The 25,818-nt window shown below is 35.8% G+C and overlaps 1 protein-coding gene across 6 annotated transcripts in view; it reads right to left on the bottom strand.

Annotated features, from left to right (window-relative positions):
* Arhgap24 (Rho GTPase activating protein 24) overlaps positions 1-25,818 on the bottom strand; it is a 482,648-nt gene that overhangs the window by 67,214 nt on the left and 389,616 nt on the right. For all 6 annotated transcript variants that reach the window (XM_071614402.1, XM_027939807.2, XM_027939806.2 and 3 more), the window contains one exon: positions 3,537-3,659. In XM_071614402.1, coding sequence (XP_071470503.1) covers positions 3,537-3,659 — 123 coding nt within the window. The remainder of the gene's footprint in view (positions 1-3,536; positions 3,660-25,818) is intronic.

The raw sequence follows: 25,818 nt of genomic DNA, 5'->3' as shown, positions 1-25,818 counted from the left end.
GTCAGAGAATATTTTGCATGTATCTGCAAACTAGACAAAGAAAAGCCTAAGCACCTCATAAAAAATTTTAATTTTTCAAAGACACAAATTATGAAACTGCCACAGTAAAATGCCAGTGCTATAACAGAAACATTTACAATGTACCCAAGGGTGATGTGTCACCTTTTCTTCCATATGTCTTTACGGATGCCATCAGAACAATGACCACCATAGTTTAGAGGCGGGAAGGAGAGTGGAAGCCAAGAAATCTTTATTTAGGACAAAAATGTCTGAGTCTCTAATTAAGACAGGGAGCAAAATATGTTCTCTTTTGAAAGGCAAGTAAGGCAATTCAAATACTTTTAATAGTTTTGTTGAGATACGGTTCACATACCACAAAATCATTTAAAATATGTGATTCAATAGATTTTTTAGTATTTTCACAGAATATGTGCAACCATCACCACAGTCAATTCTAGAACATTTTCACCTTTTCAACAAGAAACCGAATATATTTTGGCTATCACTCCCCTCCAACCTAGCTTACCATCTGATCCCTAAGCAACCATGACTCTATTTTCCGTTCTATACTTTCACATGAAAGAAATCATATAATCAATGGTCATTTGTGACTGACTTCTTTAACTTAGCATAATGTTTTCAAGACTCATTCTTGTTGTAGCATGTACTTGTGATTCACTTCTTTTATGATGAGTAATAATCCATTCTCTGAATGTGCAGTCATGTATTGCTTCACAGTGGACATATGTACTGAGAAATGTGTTGCTAGGCAATTTTGTCAGGCAACCATCATAGAGTGGACTTAAACTAAGATGGCTGTGATGTCACTAAGTTGATATCCTCTTATAGGACCGCCATCATATATGTGGCCCATCATTGACTTCAGTATCTACTTTGCGGAACATGTCTGTAACACATTTTGTTTATCCATTCTTCCATGCACGAACATGTGGATGCTTTCTCCCTTTTATTTTTTTCTATTTTCTTGATGTTGTCAATTCATGCATATTTGAAAGACTTAAATATGTGTTCATGTCTCTTACTTATTAATGACCCTACTTTTAAAAACTTTCATTTTTCATATACTGAAGAATATACTACCCCTAAGCCAGGGACCTGCAATTGTGGGGTTTTTGCTACCCACAAAAATACACACACACACAAAATAGATCACACTAGTGTGCTTTAAAGCAGGGGAAGACATGGGTTTTCTTTCTGGTTGTGTTACTCACAGTGTGACCCACAAAATGTGGGACAGAAGAAAAGAAATAAAAACACTGGTTTCAAAATATTCTAACATGTTTCATGAAACATTAAGTAGAATCTCATATAACATAAAAATTTTTAGTCACATAAATTTTTTGTTTAAAACTCAAACTTATATCTTTAAATTTTAATCAATGAGCACAGAACTAATTAATATTAATATGAACATTTAAAACTAAGACAATGGGTGATAGTTTGCAATATATCAGAGTTGAAATTCTGTTGGTGTTGAATCATGTATTAATTTTTTAAAAATCCTATACTCAGAGGAATCACAAAAGATTTCTTGCAAATTAAATGAGTACCTTAAAAGCTTGCCTTGCAATCTTCTAACACTCTTCAATTAAACAAAGATAGCCAGGGAAGATTTATTCTTTGGAGTATTGTTTCTATTATGAGTGCTCTGTGCTAAAATACATCTCTTAAAAATAAACCCCTGAAGTACATTATTCCATAGGATAAAATATATAAGTTCACTGACTACTAGAATATCACTTCCAGGTACAAAGAATTAAAGATTCATAGATAGCTCTCACCTCAGTCTTACTGGGATTATTTCTGAGAATTCTGGGCTGATGGTACCACCTATGGCCACTGATTTTGGAGAAGCTAACAGGATCTCATTCATTTTTCTTGAAAATAATATACTTGATAGGAATAATTCCTCAATAAAAATGTTCCTTCAGCAGATATTAAGGTTCCTCCTGAACTTAAGAGCCCCAGAAATCTGATGACAGAGGGGACAAGAGGTTCTTTAAAAATAATAGGAACTTAAAAAGATACATCCTCATGGCCCCCACAAATTTCTAACCCTGGAGGTGCTAGCAAATTTATACCAGTTGTGTTCATGTCTCTTACTTATGCCATGAGGAATCCTTTGCTACGACATTGGGCTGGGGGCTCAGCCTGTGAGTCTTTTCCAGTGTTTGACATGGTCACTTGCCATTTTAGGTTATGAATGGGGTGGCTACATAAATCGTCATACAAGTTAGGACACTAAGCCAGTGAAAGCTAACACTGTGCATAATTAGCCTGGTCTGAAATCTGTAAACCAGACGGTTACCAGGCAAGCTGGAATGAATGATCACTCTGCTTAGGAAACTTCCACTTTCCTAACAGAAGACACTACTAAAAAGTAGACAAATTTAGGAATCGTATCATTAATCTAGTCTTCAATTAATGTCTTCAATGAATCTTTCTGTTTTAGTCTCCCTGTTTTGTTTGCTTTCTTGGTGGAGCTGGAATCAAATCCATGACCTAGCATACACTAAGAATGCACTCTACCACTGAGCTACACCCATAGCCCACTACTTGCTATTTCAACTTCTTCAACTGAGGTTTAAAAATTATTCTAAAATAAAATGCTGACTCAGCTTAAGAAGCATCAGTTATATGTTTAGGGGAAAATTCACTTTGTGATTTCAGGTGCTAACAGTACACAAGAGACTATAAAGTAAATATGAGAATTATAATTGCTTTCTTAAATGTGAATTTCATTTAAAACTATTTTTAACACTATTAACAAAAGAATTAGGCTTTACATTCTTGAAAATACATGTTATTGTAGATATTTTTGTATCATTTTTTGGTTCTATTTATTGAAATTTTTATTTCAATAATTTTGGTTTATATCATTCTAGTTTATATTTCTCACTAGATCAAAATCATATCTTTTTTCTTCCTCCATTTTGTTCTATTCATAGTAACTTTTAGCTTATTCTTTATATTATGCAGTCTCTACAGTGTATTAAGATTTTTTTAAAAAAACTTACCATAAATCTACACATATCTATCTAATTCAAAGAATTTTTTTTTGAAACTCCAACACTCATCAGATTTTCATCAAAAGATTTGGCATTCTGTTTTGATGTTATTGAGCATCTGGGAATTGGGATTTTTTCCAAAGATATCAGTCAAATTTTGCTTGATATCTAGATGTTCTTAACTAATGTACATTTATCATATGTTTCCCATTACTGTTTACCATTAGTAAAATGGAAAAATTCAAAACCAAGAAAAGAAAAAACTTTTTCATTCATTTTTAAAATTCAACGTATTCAGGGAAGAAGTTGGTTATGAATGATATGTGACCTGAATTAAAACTGTAAGAGTTAATATATATGTGTCTGACAATCAGGTTAAATAATTTACTACTTATTTTAACATTCACCCAATTGAATTTAGGAGCTGATTGTAACATTAGCCAGAGGAAAGGAAAGAATGAGTTGGGTCTAACTTTCTGATTTTCTATGACTTTAAAATATGCTCACCTCCTCCAAAAGGTCCCCATATGACTCGGCGGATGGACTTCACCCAGTCTTCCATATCATTCTGGGTGCTCGCCATGAGGAGGTAGCTCTCATGATTTGCTGTCATCCGATCCCGATCACCTCCTGTAAAAAACACATGAGCACATTCAGTTAAATATTCATCCAAAGATTCCTCACCATTAGCCTCCTAGGGAGTCCCTGAAACACAGACTGTGCCTAATGCAGTCAGCACTAGGTCCTACCCAGTGACTTGAAAATATTTACCATAGTTTCCAAACGAGGGAAGAAAACGGCTTAAAAAGGAAAGGCTCTAATGTTTCCAGAAGAAAGCTAGAGAACAAATGTCATTTCCTAAACAAAGCCTGGGTTTTTTTGTCCTAGCAACAACCCATAGGCCTGAATTAACTCATAATCCAATCTATTCACACAGCTGCTGAATAGGGAGGAACTGTAGAGACATAATGAAAGAGGGAGAAGATGGAACAGTGGTCCCCAGAGCTTGGATTTTCGTTTGCATCAGGGGCTGCACATTGCAGAATTCATTGAACACATGGCCAGGCCATTAGGACGTCATGGTTGCGTATGAGAGACTCAGAGACCCAGAGCTCCTCCCCCACACCTCCCTTCTTTTTTTGCAGGGGTGAGATGGGGTGAGGGGAGTACCAGGTTTGAGCTAAGGGGCACTCAACCCCTGAGCCACATCCCCAACGCTATTTTGTATTTTATTTAGAGACAGGGTCTCACTGAGTTGCTTAGTGCCTTGCTTTGCTAAGGCTGGCTTTGGATTCGCAATCCTCCTGCCTCAGCCTCCCAATCACTTGGGATTATAGGCATACACCACCGGTGCCAGGCTCTGCATGCCTCCCTTCTATATGAAAACCTCATTCCCCCAGGTCACACATTCAGGAGGGCAAAGAAACAAAGAAGAGAAAGAAGACACATGGCTGGCCAGCCACGAAGGCCAACTCAACACTCTGATGGCACTCGCACTTGAGAGTGAGTTTTTGGAACTTCCTAGCAGTGCCTCCCTGTACATGTCCTTGGTTTCTCTTATTTTTCCCCAAGTAATCCATGTATTTAAAACCCCCAAAATATCTAATATCAAATTTGAAGTGCTAGACTACCAAAGCTTGGAATTTAATTTCTTAGAAATCTCTTATTGTGTATTGAATGGTAACCTAGACTTCTCCTTTATAAAACAGGGACAATCACATCTGATCTTGAAAGTGGTCTTGAGGCATGATTGTCCTTATAACCTTGTTTTATATGAAAGGATTGTTGCTGAAAACAAATATCAGTGATGGCACTGCTTCACTCTCTGAAAATAGTGTGGTACCACAAATAGAATGATTAAAGAAATGGAACAGTAACTAGCTAAATTCTGATAATGTTAATATCATATTGATTTCTCAGATGCTCAAATAGCTATTGACATTTAATTTTCACTAAGAGTTTTAAACTTGCAGCCTTGGGTTGGATTAATTCATATTCAAGTATTTTGTTTGGTTAAGATAGTGTTTGTTTGTAAGTGGATTTGAATACCATGGAGGGAGGGGCTTGGGGGCACAAATTGACAGTAGATACCCCTGTTCCCTACCCTTTCACAACTAACCTAATTCCGGAATAACTCTGAAAGCAAAATGTATATAGCAAGAGTATGTGACCTGAATTCTGTAGGGATATGTCCACTTGTTTCCCTGGGTTGAGAAGTACTGTTATTTTAGCACTAATATAAATTGTAAAAGAGGTATAAAGTTACGGAATTGCAGCCAACTAGTTGTGCACTAGAGTTGATATTTTACATTTTAATACAAATAGATGGGAGCAGGGAAAGATTCCAAAGGAACCACAGTAAATAGGTTTCCTAATGTTGACAAATCTCTTAAGTAAACAAGACTAGCCTTCTCACATCAGAGAGAAAATCTCACTATTAGGGAAACAATGATCTTCTTATATCTCAATCATCATTTTAAGCAACTTGAATCTGAAAAATCATAGACAGGAATCAGCAAATCCAGCATCTGCAGTTATATCTTGTACTAAATGTTTGACCTCTGGGGAATTACATAACTTCTGAAAACTCAATGTCTTAAAAATACTTTAGAAGTAATAATCCCTACATAGTCAGTTTTTGTGAGAATTGAACTGAATAAAGTATGTATAAATACTAGCACCATGTAAGTCTAAAATAGAAATTCTATTCTATAAATATTAATTGCATCTTTTTTTGTTTTTCTCCCATTTTTCCATGCAAAAGAGACACATTACATTAAAAATTACCTCAGAGCTATTATACCTAATAAATGTTTGGAAATAATCAGTCAATAATAACAAGAAATTTTTTTAAAAAATCATTCTTTGATACATATACACATAACATACACATTAGAATTATATACTTCCATGTATGTAAATAGACTACATATTAATATGCATATGCATGGCTGTCTGACATGTAAGTGGCAGAAATAACTAAATGGCGACATAAAAAGATGCTTCATTTGGCATGGCACAGTAAGAACTAAGAATCTATTCTGTATTCTCATTCACTTACACCACAGTTCTGAGCAAGAACAATTACCATTTTGAAATCAGAATATTTTAATTATTGTCTTTGCCTGGAGGATGCTTAGCAATTCAGACAGCAATATCCTGCTGTGTCACTCCCAGCCCAGGCAGAAACAGCTCTAGTAATGAGAATGAGTGACAGCCTCTAGAGCTGGCATTTCTGCCTGAAAGCAGAGGAAAAGAGAATGATAAGCACAACTGGCCATTATTCCCTGACTTTTCATTTGATTCTTTATCTCTGCCAACGGTGTTGTGTGTCTGACCCTGAATCTCATTTAGACTGCCAATCACAGATATAAAATCCCATCTGTGAATTTCACCCATGGATATAAATCTTGATTCCTCAGTGTATTACAAGAAAAAGAGATTTTTCTACAAGTCTTGGTGGAAATACAGATTCATAACTAACAATGTAATCAAAACTATTATATAGATTTATACAGTAGTCCCCCCATACCCATACTTTCACTTTCTGAGGTTTTCTGAGGTATTTAAATGAGGTCTTAAAATATTAAAAGGAAAATTCCAGAAGAGAACAATTTATACATTTTAAACAACTGTTACTACAATATATGGTTATAAATTTTCTGTTTTTGTTGTTAATCTCTTACTGTACCTAACATAATATGCCCACCAGGAATAAAGTGGAACTACTGGACAGATATAAGCCAGATGATCTGTACTAAAAATAGGTGATTTCTAACTGAAGTTGGCATCTGTTGCATAATACCTATGTTCCAAAGCCTAATACTGAGCCTTGGATTTAAAAAGGGCTCCAAAAACAACTTATCAAATATATGATTTGATAAATGAGTAAACTCAGAACTTTGAACCATGTAGGTCAAGTTGGCTCTTTATGGGACTCAATGTTCTATTTAGCTATCTTAGAATTAAAAATATTTCAAGAGTTGAAATTTTAAAAAAACAGCATTGAGCTCCATAATTGGAGTTTTAGTCATCTTCAATCCATATAGTATCCACAGATAAAATAGGTGGGTATGGATTATAGCATGTTATATAAGCCAGCACACATTCTCCATTCTTCAGTTTTGCTTTACCATAAATATCTATGCAGTTTTAATCTATGCAGTATATAAATCACCATCATTTAAATCACTTTACATGATGGTGTCTTACAAACATTTTTAAAGGATATATTATATTACCTTTTAGATGATAACTAATGTTGGTAGAAATGCTTTAGTGCTATTGTTAATGCTTCAAGAATTTGTGATTTTAAGTAAACTAAAATCATTTCATTTTACTTGTTTATATTTAATAAAAAGCATTTGTACATTTCACTGAAATTTTCTGTATGTTTGTGTTTGACATGCATTTTTTTTGTTTCTAGAAATAAAATAGGTTCTCTGAAATAAAATGGATACTTAACATAAAAAACTATTGAACTTAATAGAAAATAGGCTTTTATTCTAAAATTAAAAGGTACAGAAAACAGTAAAAGAAAATGCATTATTCAAAAGAGAAGCTCAAATATCCAATAAATATATGAAAAAATCCTTTAGTAGTTACAAAGTAATAATTTAAAAAGATTTTGAACAAATTTGCAAAGAATTTCTACCACTTGGAAGTAGTATTCCAAGATATATATGATAACAGCTTATAGGAATATTGATAATATTCCTTATGATATAGCCACTGACATAGAATTTTGAAGCTTATTAATATGAGTTTTTATTACACAAAAGTAAATATAAAAATTTTATATGACATCTCAATTTTCATATAGGTAAAAAGAAAATAGGATACTTAATTGAAATACATAATAATTTTCATAATGGTTGCCTGTGCATGCTAGGATTGAGATTCCTTTTTGTTCCCCCTTTCTACATTTGTGAACCTTCCAGATGTTCAACATTGCATTATTTTATTATCCATGTGTTATTCTAGATGTCCCACTAACCACTAGGCAGGTTATATTTGGGATGATGACCTATGCTTTAAATAACAGTTAATGTGCCTTCCATGTTGTTTTTTGCTTGTTCATTGGTTTCATAGAAGGCTTTTCAGGGACACTTAGAATGAACCAGCCAAAATCACTGGAGTCATCCCAAACTGTCTTTCTTAGGTAACCTGCACTAAACTTGTTATAATACTAAATTCTCTACCCAGAGGTGTTCCCATTGCCCCTTTTTCTAAATATGTGATGTATGAAGAAATGTGGCTTCCAACTGAGCATAGTCATGAAGGTACCTTCCCCCCTATGAGATGATGAGTGCTTCCCGTATGAACATGTATGATTATCCCCAGTAAAAGCCCCTTGCTTTCTGTTAGTCAGTTTTTCAATGCTGTGACCAAATAATCTGACACAAACAACTTGGAGGAGGAAAAGTTCATTTTGACTCATTGTTTCAGAGGTTTTAGTCATGATGGCAGGCTCCATTGCCTTGGGTTTTAGGTGAGGAAGAACATCATGGCAGAGGACCTTGGGGGAGAGGGAAGCAGCTCAGTTCATGGCGAATAGGAAAGAGAGAGAGAGAGATAGAGACAGAGACAGAGAAAGAAAGGATGGAGGAGAGGAAGGAAGGAAAAACAGAAGGACAAGAGACAGTTCTCAAGGGCACACCCTGTGCCCTTGAGATACTTAACATTACTATTAATGTAGAGAGAGTTCTCAAGGGCACACCATGTGGGACCACTACATTCTACTAGGTCCACTTCTTATATTTTTCACTACCTCCCAATAGTCCATTCAAATTATAAATCCAAACTATAATACTTTCTTTGCTCAGAGAGATTCCAAAAATTATGTCCGTCCAATGTTCACCTTATTTGCTGCAAATAAGAAAAAACCTTTCTTCACTCTTTTATCCCTTGATTGTGTTTATGGGCTTTCCATTCACCAAAAGGTGAACCCATTGTGTGTAATTATGGTTCTACCATCATTATTTATCATCAGAGAAAAAAAGAATTATTTAAAGGAACAGATGATAGGACCTCTAAGGTCATGAAGACTCTAAAAACGAAAAGACAAGGTGAGCTGGAATGCAATTATCATTAACCATTGTAGTTTAAGATTGTTCCTTATAAGCCAGGTCTAGCTACTTGGCAGGTGAAGGCAGGAGGATTGCTATTTGAAAGCAGCCTAGGCAATTTATTAAGATCCTATCACAAAGTAAAATACATAAATAAATACATAAAAGGGGGATTGCAGCAGATATAAAACAATGGTAGAGTATTTGTCTAGCATGGACAAGGCCATGGGTTCAATCCTCAAAAGCGCAAAATTTAAAAATAAGCATTTTTTTTTTTTTAAAACAGCATTTAGTGTGAATTCTCATTTATCTATAGAAGCTCTTCTTTCTCTTTTCAGATATTGATTCCTGAGTGCATTTTCAATGGGAATTTTGGGACAAGAGACCATCCTTGTTCAAAGTACAGACCATAACTAGGACTTTCTGCATGAGAAAAGGAACCACAAGTATTGTGTGCAGACCCTTCTATAACTTATACCTAAGGAAATATGTACTGAACTTATTGGGTAGGAAGTTCCCAAAACAGTCACTGTTATGTTTTGGATCTTAAATGTCCTCCTAAAGCTCAAGTGCTAAAGGCATGGTCACCACCTGTGGTGCTATTGGAAGGTAGTGGAACTTTTAGGAGGGAGGAAGTTAGGTCACTGAGGGTGTGCATCTGAAGGGGAAAGTGGGACTTCAGGATCTTCTTCTCTCTCTCTCTTTTATATCTTGGCTGCCACATGGTGAATAGTTTCCTCTGTCATGTGCTATCCACTATGATGTACTGTGCTGTCACAGGCCCAACTACCATGGACTGAAACCTCTGAAACTATGAACCAATATACATCTTTCAACCTTATAACTTGTCTGTCTCAGGTATTTTGTCACAGAAATGGAAATCTGACTAACACAGTCTTAAAGTAGAGTTTTGCTATTTTTCTTTGAAGGAAAATAAGTTGTCATTCAAATTGTGAAGTAAAAAGTAAAACAATGTGTCAGAAGAGACATACTTATATGTGTATCTTCTTCAGTAAATAAACTTCTAAAAACATGCCGTGAATCCATCATTTACATTTAACATTTTTTTAAAGTTGCTCAAAGAAAACTGCAGTCACAGACATTTGAGTTAGTTTCCAAAACATGATCACAGTACAGACCTGAGGGCATTTTAGTGAACACCTCTAATGTTGTTAATAATTTCAAGGGTGAAATGTTTCCTCATTCCTAATTGCAAATTAGGTCAGAGCTAGGCTGTTGTACCATCCATTTTATTGTAGATTACAGAAAAATATTTTAATATTCTAAATAGTTATTAATTTTCACTCAAGCACTTAAATTTTTAAGCATTACTTTCCTGGAAACTTAGTTTGGGTCTTTATTTTTTGGTAGAATTCTAATGATGAACTGTAAGAAGTAAAGTATTTCTGAAGCATTATCAGTGGAAAATTACTGAGATGGAAACAATTTATGCCCTTTTATGGAGACTGATATTTGGAAAACAGCAAGAGTTAACATGAATTACAAACAACCAACTATGGGCTTCTATGGATACTATCACCTCTTAATAAATAACAACAGCAAAATAATAAACAACACATAGTTCACAAAATAAGACCAGAGAACCAACTGAACTCACATTCAATATTTTTTTTTCACAATTAAATTGTGTTTATTACAGAGATTTTGTCATCTGACAAAGTTTTGTTATGTTTTTCTAATTAAGCTTTTCCAAGTATTTCTTATGCAAATGATGGTTTAAAAAATAGCAGAAGGGCAAAATTTCAACACATTGTCAGTAAAAAATTTTGTATAACTCTACAATAAGAATATTTTAGAATTCCTAAGTTAGAAATGAGTATTAGTTAACAGCTTTGTAAAAAGTAAAGTTGTATAACTCTACAGTAAGATTTTTAAAAATATTTTAAACCCAGAACCAAAAACATGAGAATTAACTAAAGACCCAGTGGCAGTATTATGTTAGCAGTCTGCACCACATAAAAAAGCACATTAATAAATGGTATATTGTATTATAATAAAATTAGTAGTACCTTTAAATTTCATGAGTGATTTATCATATCACTTGACATATTACCTATGCCCTATATTAGGTCATAGAATTTTCATAATAAGGAACCATCCTGTAGTACATAGCTACCTTACATTTAAGTTCAAAGTAGCTATAAATGAATATTTACTTGCCTATTATAGATTGACTGGTATATGTTAATCATGGTAGGTTTCTAAGAATTCAATTTCAAAATGTATTCGGCTCAGGTTGCTTCTGATGTGCTTTTCCTCAAATTCCACTATAAAAATATTTTAAAAACATTAAAATTGGAGCAACAAAATTGTCTTGATCAAATGGCAAATATAAAATATTTGCTGAAAAAGAAGTATTGCAAAATGATTAAGAGTTGTGACAAGAAGGTCAGACTCCTGGATTCAGAAGAGTCTTTTATCAGCTGTGAGATCCATTATCCTCATCTGAAGGTGGATAGCTCCCTCCTCAGAGTGTTATTGTGGATTAATGGAATGAATAATACTATAAAATACCTCAAGTAGTACTTGGGATATAGTTGGCTCTGTTTTTGTTATTGCAGTATCTAACACTTTTCAGTCCTGTATTTTTAATAAATTAAATATTTAAAAACTAAATTCTTTTAAAACGATAGGAAGGCAGCTTATTTTTGGAGAAATATTATTCTGAATATGATCATAAAGGAGTCTTTTAATAAGAAAGCACCTATCGATTTATTTTTCAATATGGATTTTTATATTGATCGTGTTGCAATAGTACAATTATGATATCTACTTTTATTTTATTATTTTTGATAAACTTGTTTTAAATGATTAATGAAACTTGTAAAATTTCAAATAAATTTAATTATTTTCAAATATTTTGAACTCATTGTTTCAAAAGGCATGGTGTTTGTGCCTAGCACATTATTGATAAAAACTATGTAATTTATTATGTTTTGGATATCAATTTCCCAGGTTGTACTGGGAAGTCAACAGGATTTCAAGTTAAGTCCAACAATATAGTTTCACATTTTGTCAGAGGTTTAGGATCTAGTAAATTTCTTCTCAGTATCTAATAAATTCCTCTGATTGGAACTTCTGAGAAGGTCGAACATTTCCTTGACAGAGCTGAAGTATCTAGAATTTATGTCATCCTCTAATTTAACTTAACTCAAAGTTCAGAGCCAAATGAATTAAAAAACCTGATTGGTATAGAAGGACAGGTAGACTAGATGGCATTTACATTCAGATCAGTTTTACTCCAACAGTTATGAGATGGTGTCACAAGAGAATGTAAGGACTGACAGAATTGTGGTACAAATGGAATAACACTGAGAGTCACAGAAGCAAGACAGGGAGTTTGCTGACTTGCATGAATCTAAAACAAACAAACTTTTTTTCCATCAGGAGGTCTCTTAAGAGTTCAAGTGATGACTTGAAATATGAAAAAAAATGGTGAGGAATATTGGCATTTCTTAATAAGCCAGGAGTAAAAAACAGAAATCCTTGAGGAACTTGACAAAGAGATAAAAGATCCCTAGGTAGGGGGAAGAAATACTTTGGAGTTCTACTGAACTCTATTCGCCCCATAAACCTGGTAATAAACCCTCCACGGTAGTATTTCTCAAAGTGTGATGAAAACTACAGGAGATTAGGAAACAGCTTTAGCAGGACTTGGGAACTTGATAAAAAGGAGAATTCTTGGGCCCCACCCCAGATCAGTTTTATCAGAAACTGATAGTGGGAACTCAGCAGTCTGTGCTTCAAGATTTCTGCCAGGTGAATCTGATGCATCGTGAAGTTTGAGAATGGCTGGTCTTGTAAAAGAATTTGCTGTAGCAGGTTGAGGCTATAAATTTTAGAATTCATATATTTCAAATCACTCTAATCCTGTTAGTTTGTATCCATGTCTTATTCTTTCAGTGACAGCCATTCAGTCAGAAAGCACTAAGCTTTAAAGCTATGGATCACAACTTACCTAATTGCCAATTTGCATTGTAAATGATTAACACTCTGCAACTAGTTCTGCAAGGACATGCCATTCAAGTTGATATTAGTGAGTCTGGCAAATTTGTGAGCCTCATGCATTAAAGATACCTTACTTTTATCAAGCCAAACATTAAGGAGTTTCTTTTTGCATTTGAATATAAATTCATTACTCTTCTTTCCCTGGTGCCTAGAATTTGATGAGTTAAACAGAACATTGAATTTGGAGAGACAGACCACATTTGAAGATTGAGATTAAAATGCTAAAATCCATTTAAAAAATTCCCTCATACACCTCTCCTTTTATTGTTTTTGAATATTACAAATCTGCAAGGCTAATAAATTGCCAGTTGGCAATTGCAGGGCAAGTTAGTTTACAAATTATCTTTATTTCCCTTGGATTTTGGCGAAGCAGAGAATTTATTCATCTATGGAACATATTTGTGGAGCACCTGCTATTGTTCCAGTCACTATTCTAGGTTCCAAGGGTACAGCAGAGAACAAAGCAAAGGCTGGGGTTCAGGGTAGGGTCTGGACAGAAGACCCTACTCTGATTTGGAAATTACCAGTGTGTTGCTACTTGAAGACAGTGACCTGATTAATGTCCCTAGGGAAGACCATAGTAAAAATGGAGAAAATGTAGGAGGTAAGAAGAGAAATAGGAAAGACTTAAGAAATACAGCAAGTGAGACTAATGCTCTTGCGAAGGGGAAGTCAGACTAGGACTTAGTACAGACCACTGAACTAGGAAAAATAAGGTCACTGGATGATTCAACATGTGGATGGCCAGATGAAGCAATATGGAAACTGACAACTTTGAAAGAGCTGCCTCAATCTACCAGGCCAGCATGAATAAAATTCTGAATATTCATAAGATTCTGAAGGACAGAAGAACAGAAACAGCCAGTATAACTGACCCTTCTAGACATTTCCATGTAAAGCAGAGCAGATGAATGGGGGCAGCAGTTAGTGGGTAGGTGAGCTGTGGCACAAAGAGCAAATATGAGAAATATTAAAGAATGTTTATGTACTTAAGGGAGTTACTTGCTGGATAAGGAAAAATTGACAATGTGGGAGAGAGAGATTTTCAAGATATTGACATTTCAAAGCTATGCTCAAAATTACTCACTATCCTTAGAATTTTTAATAAAGTTTGAAATTAATGTAATTGATCTCTCCTCAAAGTTTGTTACTCCCAAATATATAAAACATCTGGAAAATAATCATTGAAAGAAAACTAAATAACATCGGACAGCTATTTCTTTATACCTCGGTCAGAAGGCAAAATAAAAATGGAAAGGGGTTAAACTCATAAATAATTTTTAAAATTAAACTTTATTATTTTATTTAAACCTAATTTTTATTATTTATTCAATGAGAGATTTTTGGCAACTTAGATTAATTGGAACAATTTTCTTCATGCAATTTCTCTCTCCTAGTTTTAATTGCCATAGATGCTAATTATCCAGTTTTATGTAATAGTTTTACAGAGTTTATTTAGGCATAAAAAAGAAAACTCCTATTTCAAAATTAAATACTATAATAAATACTACAAAATATAATTACTCAACAACTAGGGGTTATTATAATGGTATAAAATTAAGATAAACCTTTGATTTTGGTTTGAATTTTGTTTTTTTATGCAACTAGAATTCTTTTTACAATCAGAACAGGGCAGCTGTGCAGTATGCTTTCTTTCCCATAGTTTACTTCTCACTCTTCTGGATCTCATAAGTTCTACGTATGTATGTGTTTGGGAGGTCAAGATGTAAAATTCTTCTCAAAGTTCTGGGATTTTTCTCAGTGCTGTAGGTAAAGGCATACTGTTCGACAGGGCACACAGCATCTGCATAGCACATCAAAATCTAACATGGACAAGAACATTGGTCATTCAGAACTAATATCTATGAGTGCAGCCAACTTAGTGACTTCACAAAATGTAAGCTATTCTTCCAATAAGAAATGTTTAAAAAAGACTCTATGGGCTGGGGTTGTGGCTCAGAGGTAGAGCAATCGCCTAGCATGTGTAAGGCACTGGGTTCCATCCTCAGCACCACATAAAAATAAAATAAAGGTATTGTGTCCACCTATAATTAAAAATAAATATTAAACAAACAGACTCTATGTTTACCCAGTTAATTCTTTAACTTATGTCTGGAGTTAAGGGTCTCACCTAATTATCCCATTCTAATTGCAAATCTTTCCAAAAGGAGTGGAGGTAGAAGGTCATTTAATGTTTCCAAATTAACTAGAGACATAAGTGTTCCTTTAAAGAATATTTCTGTTTTTTTAAATCCAAATGTTTGTATACTAATCTTACATGAAATTAAGCAAGGAAATGGATGAAAATATGAAATTTTTTTGAAACTGTCATTCTCAAGAACAATTTGCAGGCAGCTGGAAATATTTGCAAAGTCTTATGTTTAAAAATTATAACAAATAATCATTCAAAGAGAGCTATAATAAAATAGAAAAATATTAAAACATTTTTAGAATCTCCTATGTACCTCTCAAAAAATCTGAAACTTCTTAAACCTTAAAAAATGGTGACTGTCCTTAGCAAAGTGAAGTATGACATTTACCCAAAACAACAAGGTCTTTCAAGTTCTCATCATAATCTACTGATCAATAAATATGCTATAAATTTTAAAAGTCATCAATTTTTCTGTTACTTTGGATACCAAATCCAAATAAACTGTCTCAAAATGAAAGAGAAACAAAGACAAGAAACAGCTCTGAGAAAATGTCTCCAGACCTGTGACATTGCATTCATTTTCTGTTATGCATTATCTTTCATATCTAATTCAAATAAATACTTTTTTGAATTCCCAAAGTGCTAGAATTTTCAAGGCACCTGCAATAAATTAAAAATTTGATTCTTCCTTCTCATAGATTTATGCTATGACCCTCATAATTTTAAACAGAAAAGTAATCAGCCACAACAATTCAACCCAGCATATAATTAATTAGCATTTAATGAACATTTATAGATATGTGCAGTAGTATTGGAAGTCAGTAAACCAGTTGATGATTAGGGGCATATCATTCAATTTATAGGTAATTATCAAACTAAGTCAGGCTAAACTTGTAATACAAATTGGCAGATTGACAGGCAAATCATTAAACTAAGGGCAAGATCCCTTAAAAATACCCAATGATTTTTTTGTTTTTATGTACACATTAAAATGAATTTAAAAGAAATAAATACAACATATTATCAGGGAAGATGTTCTGAAAGAAAGGGAATTTGAAAGTGCTTTGATAAATAATGATAACTTTCAAGAGTATTTTTTCAAATATAATTGGAGAAAGTCTCCAAAGAGGTAATAAATTTGTGCTATCTTTCCTTCTCTTATCTAGGTGGAGAAACATCCAAATTCATACACATTTACATATCCCAAGGAAGAAAAAGAAAGGACACATAGAGCCAGTTATTTACTGATGAAAAACATTTTGTAGTTGAAAGCAAGACTAAATCAAGGTCACTGAATTTCTCTTTGGTAGATTCCATAAATACCTCCAAGTTAGAAAACTCAATAATTTAGATAATAGAAAAAAAGTGAAGCCTATCCAGAAGATCTGAGGCAAGCAACATTTAAGCCTTTAACTTCAAAACCAGATCTGGAAGCACAGTCATTTGTGCTGATATCATTTAAGGTGTTTCTTGATTCAATGAATAGAGAATTGAATGATTATATGGCTCCATTCAGTAAAGATATTATTGTTCTTCAACATGTCTGCAAACAGGAACTAAAAACATATCAAAACTCATGTGGGGAAGATCTCCTGAAGTTTTTATGGCATAGTGAACATCAAAATTAATATATGTTCATTTTTCTTAAATTAACTGGAGATATTTATAGGTCAAATACTCCTCAGTATTATTGTGTTCTCCTTGTTCCCTCCCCATATTGTCTATGGCTGGCTCTGTATCTCAGTCAAATCTCACTAACTCTCTTCAGAAGACTCTTCTACATGGCTTTTACTTAAAATTCTACCAAGAACTCCCAGTCATTGTCTCCTGAGCTGGACACACCCATTCACAATGTTATTTATTATTAAAGGCAGTATTATTTTGCTATTGGTTCCCTAACCCCACCTATCGTTTCGTGAGTAACTCCTTTGTATAGAAACCTTCCTCAAATTATCCTACTTCAAGTCTGGAATATTTTTTAGTTAAGACTCTGAGTTTGGGTAAGTGATACATTTTATACCCTTTAAAACACATTCTTCTCCATCTTAAAAGCCAAAATATCTAGCAACTTCATTGCAAATAAACTTACTATTAGTTTAACACTACACTTACGGACACTGAGACACTTTAAGGACTGTGATGAGTTCAAAATAATTGATGACACCATCTATCCACCAGGATCTTACTAAAGAGGCAAAGCATGCAATGAGGAAAATGTTACAGAAAGCATGAACTGAACAATTAGGTCAATTATTTATGATACGTAAAGTAAGATGTGTCACTCGTTAGGTAGGAAAGAACATCACATGGTACCATACACATATGTACAATTTATGTTTTTATGTACACATTAAAATGAATTTAAAAGAAATAAATACAACATATTATCAGGGAAGATGTTCTGAAAGAAAGGGAATTTGAAAGTGCTTTGATAAATAATCCCAAAGTTGAGGTAGAAAGGAAGAGGGTTAAAAATGCACATGGAGCATTGTATACCTGGCCACCTGTCTCAGATGTCTCTTCTAATGCAGCTGACTCAGGTCAAGTTGACTCTCACCTGCTCTGGACTTTATCCAGTATAAGTTCAAATTCTAAGAGGTTCCCTTCACTCTGCTCTCCCAGCCCCAAAGTATTCCCTTTTGTCCCAGTTCCCTGTTGAGAGCCACAGCTGAAGGGGCCCCAGCAAACTTCCAGCTGCCGGCTGATGATTGGCTCACAGCGGCCCCAGCAACATCTAGCTGATTGGCTCCTCTGCGGTGATGCTCATTGGGCTGTTTCCCTGCCCTTTCAGACCATGGAGCTGCTCATTGGGGGACTTTTTTGGCTCCGCCCACGTGACCCAGCCAATCGGCCTCAAGAGCAGGAGGATTGGGGGAGGTGGAGAGAAGCTTGTGTGGGAGAGAGAGGCTTGTGGAAAGCCGGTGGTGGCAGTTGAGGCTCTGAGGGTTTTTCCTGAGAGGCTGTTTTGTTTGGCGTGTGTGGTTCTAAAAATAAAGTTAGTTTCTTTTGACAAGTGGCTCCTGATTGTGCCCAGCCAGACTGCGGCATTTGGTGGGCCGCACGGGGAGCGACTGAGGGTAAGTGAAACTGCTCGCCCCTGAGGGCAGGGCGAGAGGATGGGTAGCCATTTTAAGATTCCTCTTTTGTTATTTTGTTTCACTTTTGTTTTAAGTTGCCTGTCCCTGGAGATGTGTAAGATGGAAGAAAAACCGCTCACATCTGAGGAACAGATAGGGAGAAAGGACGGATGGACATTTCAGGAGGCTATTATAATGATTTTGTGTTGTTCCAATTTTGTTTCACTCTGTTTCAGTTTTGTTAGGCGTTATCTTGTTGGGTTGTATTATAGTACAAATACGGGATCAGAAATTAGTAAAAAACAAACTGAAAGAGTGTTAAGTAAATTGTTAGAGGAAGGAGGCATCTCAGTAAAATCAAGAACAGTCAGGGCATACGTTGATACAATACAAAAATGTAGCCCATGGCTTTTTAAGGAGGAGTTGTTAAATATATCACAATGGAACCATCATGGTGAAGATTTAAAAAGAATAGAAAAGAAAAGCCCAGGGACTCTGCCAGTTGGCACATTGCCATTGTGGACGTTCATATCTTGTTTGCTTAGTCCAAAGTCTTCAGTTCAGACAATGGTAGAGGAAGGAGAAGACATAATGATTCAAGTAAAAGAGAAGGCCTCTCAAGCTAGTCAGACAGAGGAAAAGATTCAAGTAAAAGAGAAGGCCTCTCAAGCTAGTCAGACAGAGGAAAAGATTCAAGTAAAAGAGAAGGTCTCTCAAGTTAGTCAGACAGAGAAAGAAAGTGTAAAACAGAAAAAGCCATCAGGGGGAAAGTTACAACAGGAGACTGCTACTAACACCTTTCTATCACCAGAGGGTGTAAGTGTCCAACCAACAGCACCACCTCTACAGGAGACTGCTACTAACACCTTTCTATCACCAGAGGACGTAAGTGTCCAACTAACAAGGCCACCTCCATATGCTGGGAGGTCCCCAACCCCCGCAGTTGATAGTTGGGATCCTGAGACAAGATCTCAAATATTAACATGCCCTGTATTTGAGGCAGGAGGGCAGCGATTTTACCAAGTTTTAAATTTCAAAACAGTGAAGCAGCTAAAAGAGGCTGTAACAACCTATGGTCCTCAAGCACCCTTCACTGTAAGCATGGTCGAATCCATTAACAACTTGAACATGACGCCAGCAGATTGGGCTAATATGTGTAAAGCTGTGCTAAATGGAGGACAATACCTGTTATGGAAGGTTGCCAATGAGGAATTTTGCAAGGAGACGGCTAGGCGAAATGCAGCAGCTGGTTATCCTCAGAGAAATCTAGATATGTTGTTAGGAAAGGGACCTTATGAGGATCAGCAGCAACAAATTGCATATGATCCTGGTGTATATGCACAAATTGCTGTAGATGCAATTAAGGCATGGAAGACTTTACAAGGACATGGAGGTTTACAAGGTCAATTATCTAAGGTAATACAAGGAGCTAATGAACCTTATGCTGAATTTGTAGATAGGCTTATTCAAACAGCTACCAGAGTTTTTGGGAATACAGAACAAGCAATGCCATTACTAAAACACCTGGCTTATGAGCAAGCGAATCGTTGGTGCAGAGATATCATTAGACCATGGAAACATGAAGATTTAAACACATATATTAAATTATGTAGAGACATTAATGAACAAGAGCAAGTCGTGGCAGCTGCAGTAAAACAGGCTTTAGATGCCAGAGACATTAATGAACAAGGGCAAATTGTGGCAGCTGCAGTAAAACAGGCTTTAGATGCCAGGCCAAGAACATGCTACAATTGTGAACAAACAGGACATTTTAAAAGGAATTGTCCCATTGGAGGAGGGTTTAACAAAACTAGGTATCAAAGGAGTAGAATACCAGGTATTTGCCCACGATGCCGTAGAGGGAGACATTGGGCTAATGAATGCCGTTCTCAAACCACCATAGAGGGTACTCCATTATCAAAAAACGAACAAGGACCAGGTGTTTATCCACGATATCGTGGAGAAAGGCATCGGGCTCCATTGCCAAAAAATGGACAGGGGGGCCCAATGCTCCGGGGCCCAAAACCACAAATATACGGAGCACTGGAGGAACCCAGCAACCCCATCAGGGTAGTGCCCAGGACACATTGTCCATCAGATCCCTCATCAGACAAACCAGAGGGAGTGCAGGGTTGGACATCTGCGCCTCCGCCAGAGCAGTACTAACTCCAGAGATGGGAGTTCAAATCATTCCCACAGGGGTGAAAGGACCTCTTCCCAAAGGAACAGTAGGCTTATTACTGAGATGCAGCTCTTCTACTCTAAAAGGACTTATGATAAGTCCTGGGGTAATTGATCCCGATTATGAAGGTGAAATAAAAATTATAGCCAGTTCTCCAAAGGGTATATCAGTAATTTCACCAGGAGATAGAATAGCACAGTTACTAATAATACCCAGCCTACATGATAAATTTTCCAGTCGTACTGTAGAAAGAGGTTCCAAGGGATTAGGCTCCACAGGTGTAGACTGGGCTATGCTTTCTTTAAATTTAGATTCTCGCCCCATGCTAAAACTAAATATTCAAGGACATGAATTTAATGGGCTACTGGATACAGGTGCAGACCTTAGCATCATCTCTCGTCAAGAATGGCCAAAACATTGGCCATTACAACAAGCCACTCAAACGCTTCGAGGCCTAGGAGTGGTGAATAATCCCCATAGAAGTGCAATGGTATTAGATTGGAAGGATCCTGAAGGATGTGAAGGAACTATACAGCCATATGTATTGGATCATCTTCCCGTAAATTTATGGGGATGAGATGTCCTAGATCAATTAGGTTTGACATTAACAAATAACATCAACCAAAATGCACCCACTATTATGACTAGACAAGGTTTTAGGAAAGGAAAAAGATTAGAAAAACAAGAACAAGGTATAGCAGCACCAATACAAATAGATCAAGGAACAGACAGACATGGGTTGGATTTTCAGAAAGGGCCACTGAGACAATAAAAATTACTTGGAAATCAGAAAGACCAGTATGGGTTCCTCAGTGGCCCCTGACTAAAGAAAAGATACAAGCAGCCCATGACCTGGTCAAACAACAATTAGCAGAAGGACATATACAACCTTCTGTATCTCCCCATAATACTCCCATTTTTGTCATCAAAAAGAAATCTGGTAAATGGAGATTATTGCAAGATTTAAGAGCCATTAATAATGAGATGGTTATTATGGGACCTGCTCAATCAGGGATTCCTCAATTGTCTGCTTTGCCAAAAACCTGGTATGTTTTAGTTATAGATATTAAAGATTGTTTTTTTTCAATTCCAATTCATCCTGAGGATAGTCCACGTTTTGCATTTACTATCCCTGCACTGAATCATGAAGGTCCTGATCAGAGATATGAATGGAAAGTACTCCCTCAAGGGATGGCTAACAGCCCAACTATGTGTCAAATTTATGTTAACAAAGTAATCCAGCCACTTAGAAATCAAAATCCTGAACTACAAATATTTCACTATATGGATGATGTATTATTAGCACACAAAGATAAAAACACATTGCTAGAATGTTATGCCACACTTACAAACTTATTAAAAAATTATAATCTAGAGATAGCAATAGATAAAGTACAATTAAATTTTCCAATTAATTATTTAGGAGTTCTATTATCCTCAACCATGGTCCGTCCACCAAAAATTCAAATACGAGTAGATCAACTCAAATCACTTAATGACTTTCAAAAGTTATTAGGAGACATAAATTGGATAAGGCCTTATTTAGGTATACCAACAGGAGAGTTGGGACCTTTATTTGATATCCTAAAAGGTCCATCAGATCCAAATTCACCCCGAATGTTAACGCCTGAAGCAAGAAAGGCATTAAAAATCATTGAAACATATATGGAAAATATGCATTTGGATAGAATTGATATAAGTTTGCCTTTATTATTTATTGTACTACCAACAAAAAATATTCCTACAGGAGTATTTTGGCAAGAAGGTCCATTATTATGGATACATTTATCTTATTCTCCTAACACTATTCTTACTAGGTCTCCTGAGGCTGTAGGACAATTAATACTCAAAGGAATAAAAGCAGCAAAGGGAGTGTTTGGAATTTCTCCCAATAAAATTATTACTCCATATACTATGAATCAAATTGATGAGTTAGCTAATGAGTTAAATACTTGGGCAATAATCATGTGCAAATCTAATGTTTCATTTGATAACCACTTACCATCTAATCCTTTATTGTCTTTTTGGTCATTGCATCCTGTAATTTTTCCAAAAATGACAAGAAAAACACCTATCATGAATGCTCCAAATATATTCACTGATGGGTCAAATAATGGTACAGCAGCAGTAGTTACCCCTGATCAAACTTTTACATTTTTAGTACCCAAACAATCAGCTCAAAACGTAGAGCTTAATGCAGTTTTACAAGCTTTTGTGATGTTTAAAGATTCTGTATTTAATTTATTTTCTGATAGTCAGTATGTAGTTAATGCTATAGTATCTCTTGAAGATGCTGGTAGGATTTCCCCTTCTTCTACTGTTTTCTCTTTGCTTTCCACTATACAAAGTCTAATCTGGGACAGAAAAGATCCATTCTTTATAGGACATATCAGGGCACATACAGGATTGCCTGGAGCCCTTAGTTTGGGCAATGATTTAGCAGATAAAACTACACATGACATACATATTTTCTCTACACTAGAAGAAGCTATAAATTTTCATAAAAAGTTCCATGTCAATGCTAATACTTTACAAAAGTGTTTTAAAATAACTAAGGAACAAGCTAGACAAATAATAAAACAATGTCAAAATTGTGTGACCTTTTTACCACAAGTTAATCTTGGAGTCAATCCTAGAGGATTGATACCTAACCATATTTGGCAGATGGACGTCACACACTTGCCAGAATTTGGAAAATTAAAATATTTGCATGTTACAGTTGATACTTCTTCTGGATTTTTGATGGGCTCCCTTCATGCCGGAGAAAAAACTAAAGATGTTATAGCTCATTGCTTACAAAATTTTGCAACTGTGGGTGTTCCAAAACAGTTAAAAACAGATAATGCCCCTGGTTATACTTCTACCTCTTTTAAACAATTTTGCTCAACATTTGGCATTACTCATATAACAGGAATACCATACAATCCACAGGGACAAGGCATAGTTGAAAGAGCTCATCAAACTATTAAAATGTACTTATTAAAGCAAAAAGAAGGAATTGGGAAGGGGTATATATTCCCCAAAGATAAACTTAAAATAACCCTTTTTACTCTAAACTTTTTAAATTTGGATTCATCAGGACTTAGTGCTGCGGAAAGGCATATGTGTCCAAAAAATGTACATAAGCCCAAGGTACTTTGGAAGGATATTCTAACAGGACAATGGAAAGGTCCTGACCCAGTAATTGTCTGGAGTCGGGGGTCTGTTTGTGTGTTTCCACAGGAAGAACAGCAGCCGATTTGGATTCCAGAGAGATTAACCAAGGTCCTGACCCAGTGATTGTCTGGAGTCGGGGGTCTGTTTATGTGTTTCCACAGACCAAAAAGAAGATGATTTGGCTCAAATCCATAACAACTGATATCCAAAACTCCAGTTTGGCTATTCTTACATCTGCAACAGAACCAGGATGCTTTTTTCAATATCTATTTTATTATTGCCCTTTGCCATATCATGAAGTTCTATTTTGTTTTTTGAGCTCATACAGACCTAGGTTAATGTTTTGCTGATCAGTTCTATTTTTTGACTATAGAGTTTTTAAACATTGCAATGGAGATTTCACCTGTAAAAAGTTATAAGGCCTTTACTATAATGTTATGTGTTGTATGTATTATATTATGTGTGCACACTTGTGTTTTGTGTTATATGTTTGAATGTATGTATGTCCATATATCATATATGATGAGCGCTCATGATAAAATGGATCCAAATATTTTTTTTTCACGTGATTTATATGGTTTAATTTAAATTGGGTAAACAACTGTTGAGGATTGTTTTAATATGTAAACAAAAAAGAAGGTTAACAGATCTGTTTGTTTACTTTCACCTTTCCTTTTCATTATATTTAATAATTCTCTTAAAGATAATGTAAATTGTTAAGAAAATTGTTTTCTTTTAGTGCCTTCTGTAATGTTACATAAGTTTTTCTTTAGCCATTATTGCCAGAATTCCTATCTTCATCCCAGTGCTGGTGAAGTCAAAGATAAAACCAATCTACAGCTTCTGCAATAGCCATCACTGAACTGCTTGCAGAACTTGCCTGGACACATTGTGAACTCACCTGTATGCATTGTGAACTATCTGTTGGTGCAGCGACTTGTGGTAGTGTTGGGGTATTTTTGCTGATGATGTCATCGGTGGTACAATTTTTCCAAAAGGAGCCGTCAATTGGCTTGGTGTATCTTCCTCCCTTCTGCTTGTCATGATTGTCCAGCTAAAATTTGGGGGCCAACAGAGGTGAGGCAAAGAACCTCACCCCCCCGCTGGTACAAAGACCTCTCTACAGGTGTGGCTGTATATTGGACCGGTAGTCAATGACGGGTAAGATCCAATTGCAATGGTACCAACCTAACGGGTAAGGACCATATGTACTATTGGACAACCTAAGGCAGGCACGGTCCCTAAGCCACATGCTTTTTGTTTAAACAGAGAGGGGGAGATGTTGAGAGCCACAGCCGAAGGGGCCCCAGCAAACTTCCAGCTGCCGGCTGATGATTGGCTCACAGCGGGCCCAGCAACATCTAGCTGATTGGCTCCTCTGCGGTGATGCTCATTGGGCTGTTTCCCTGCCCTTTCAGACCATGGAGATGCTCATTGGGGGACTTTTTTGGCTCCGCCCACGTGACCCAGCCAATCGGCCTCAAGAGCAGGAGGATTGGGGGAGGTGGAGAGAAGCTTGTGTGGGAGAGAGAGGCTTGTGGAAAGCCGGTGGTGGCAGTTGAGGCTCTGAGGGTTTTTCCTGAGAGGCTGTTTTGTTTGGCATGTGTGGTTCTAAAAATAAAGTTAGTTTCTTTTGACAAGTGGCTCCTGATTGTGCCCAGCCAAACTGCGGCAGTTTCCTGAGTTATTTTTTTTGCTCTCCCTGTATATTACTACCTTTCCCCAGGCTCACTGTTTGCAGATAACTTTTCTGTTATTAAAGGATCCCGAGATAGAGTACTTCTGAGATGAATTCATCTTGAGCCACACTACAGCAGTCCCCTGTCCACAGTGGATAAGTCTCAAGATGCCTGGTGGACATCTGAAATAATGGATAATACTGAACCTTCCATACACTGTTTTTTTCCCCCTATATATAAAACTTAGGATAAACATAATATTTTACTTAAAGGAAGCACTTTACAGATTGTCTTTAGCATATCTCAAGAGCCAGCATCACTACTCTTGCATCTTGCATACCAACTATTGAGTCAAATAAGGGTAACTTGAACAAAAGTATTGTGATATGAGGACATTTGATCTGATAACTGATACAATTATCAGATGACTATCAGGCAGATAGCTG

This window comes from Marmota flaviventris, chromosome 7 (genome assembly GCF_047511675.1).
Source record: "Marmota flaviventris isolate mMarFla1 chromosome 7, mMarFla1.hap1, whole genome shotgun sequence".
Lineage (NCBI taxonomy): Eukaryota > Metazoa > Chordata > Mammalia > Rodentia > Sciuridae > Marmota > Marmota flaviventris.
This window is presented reverse-complemented; position numbering and strand designations above follow the sequence as displayed.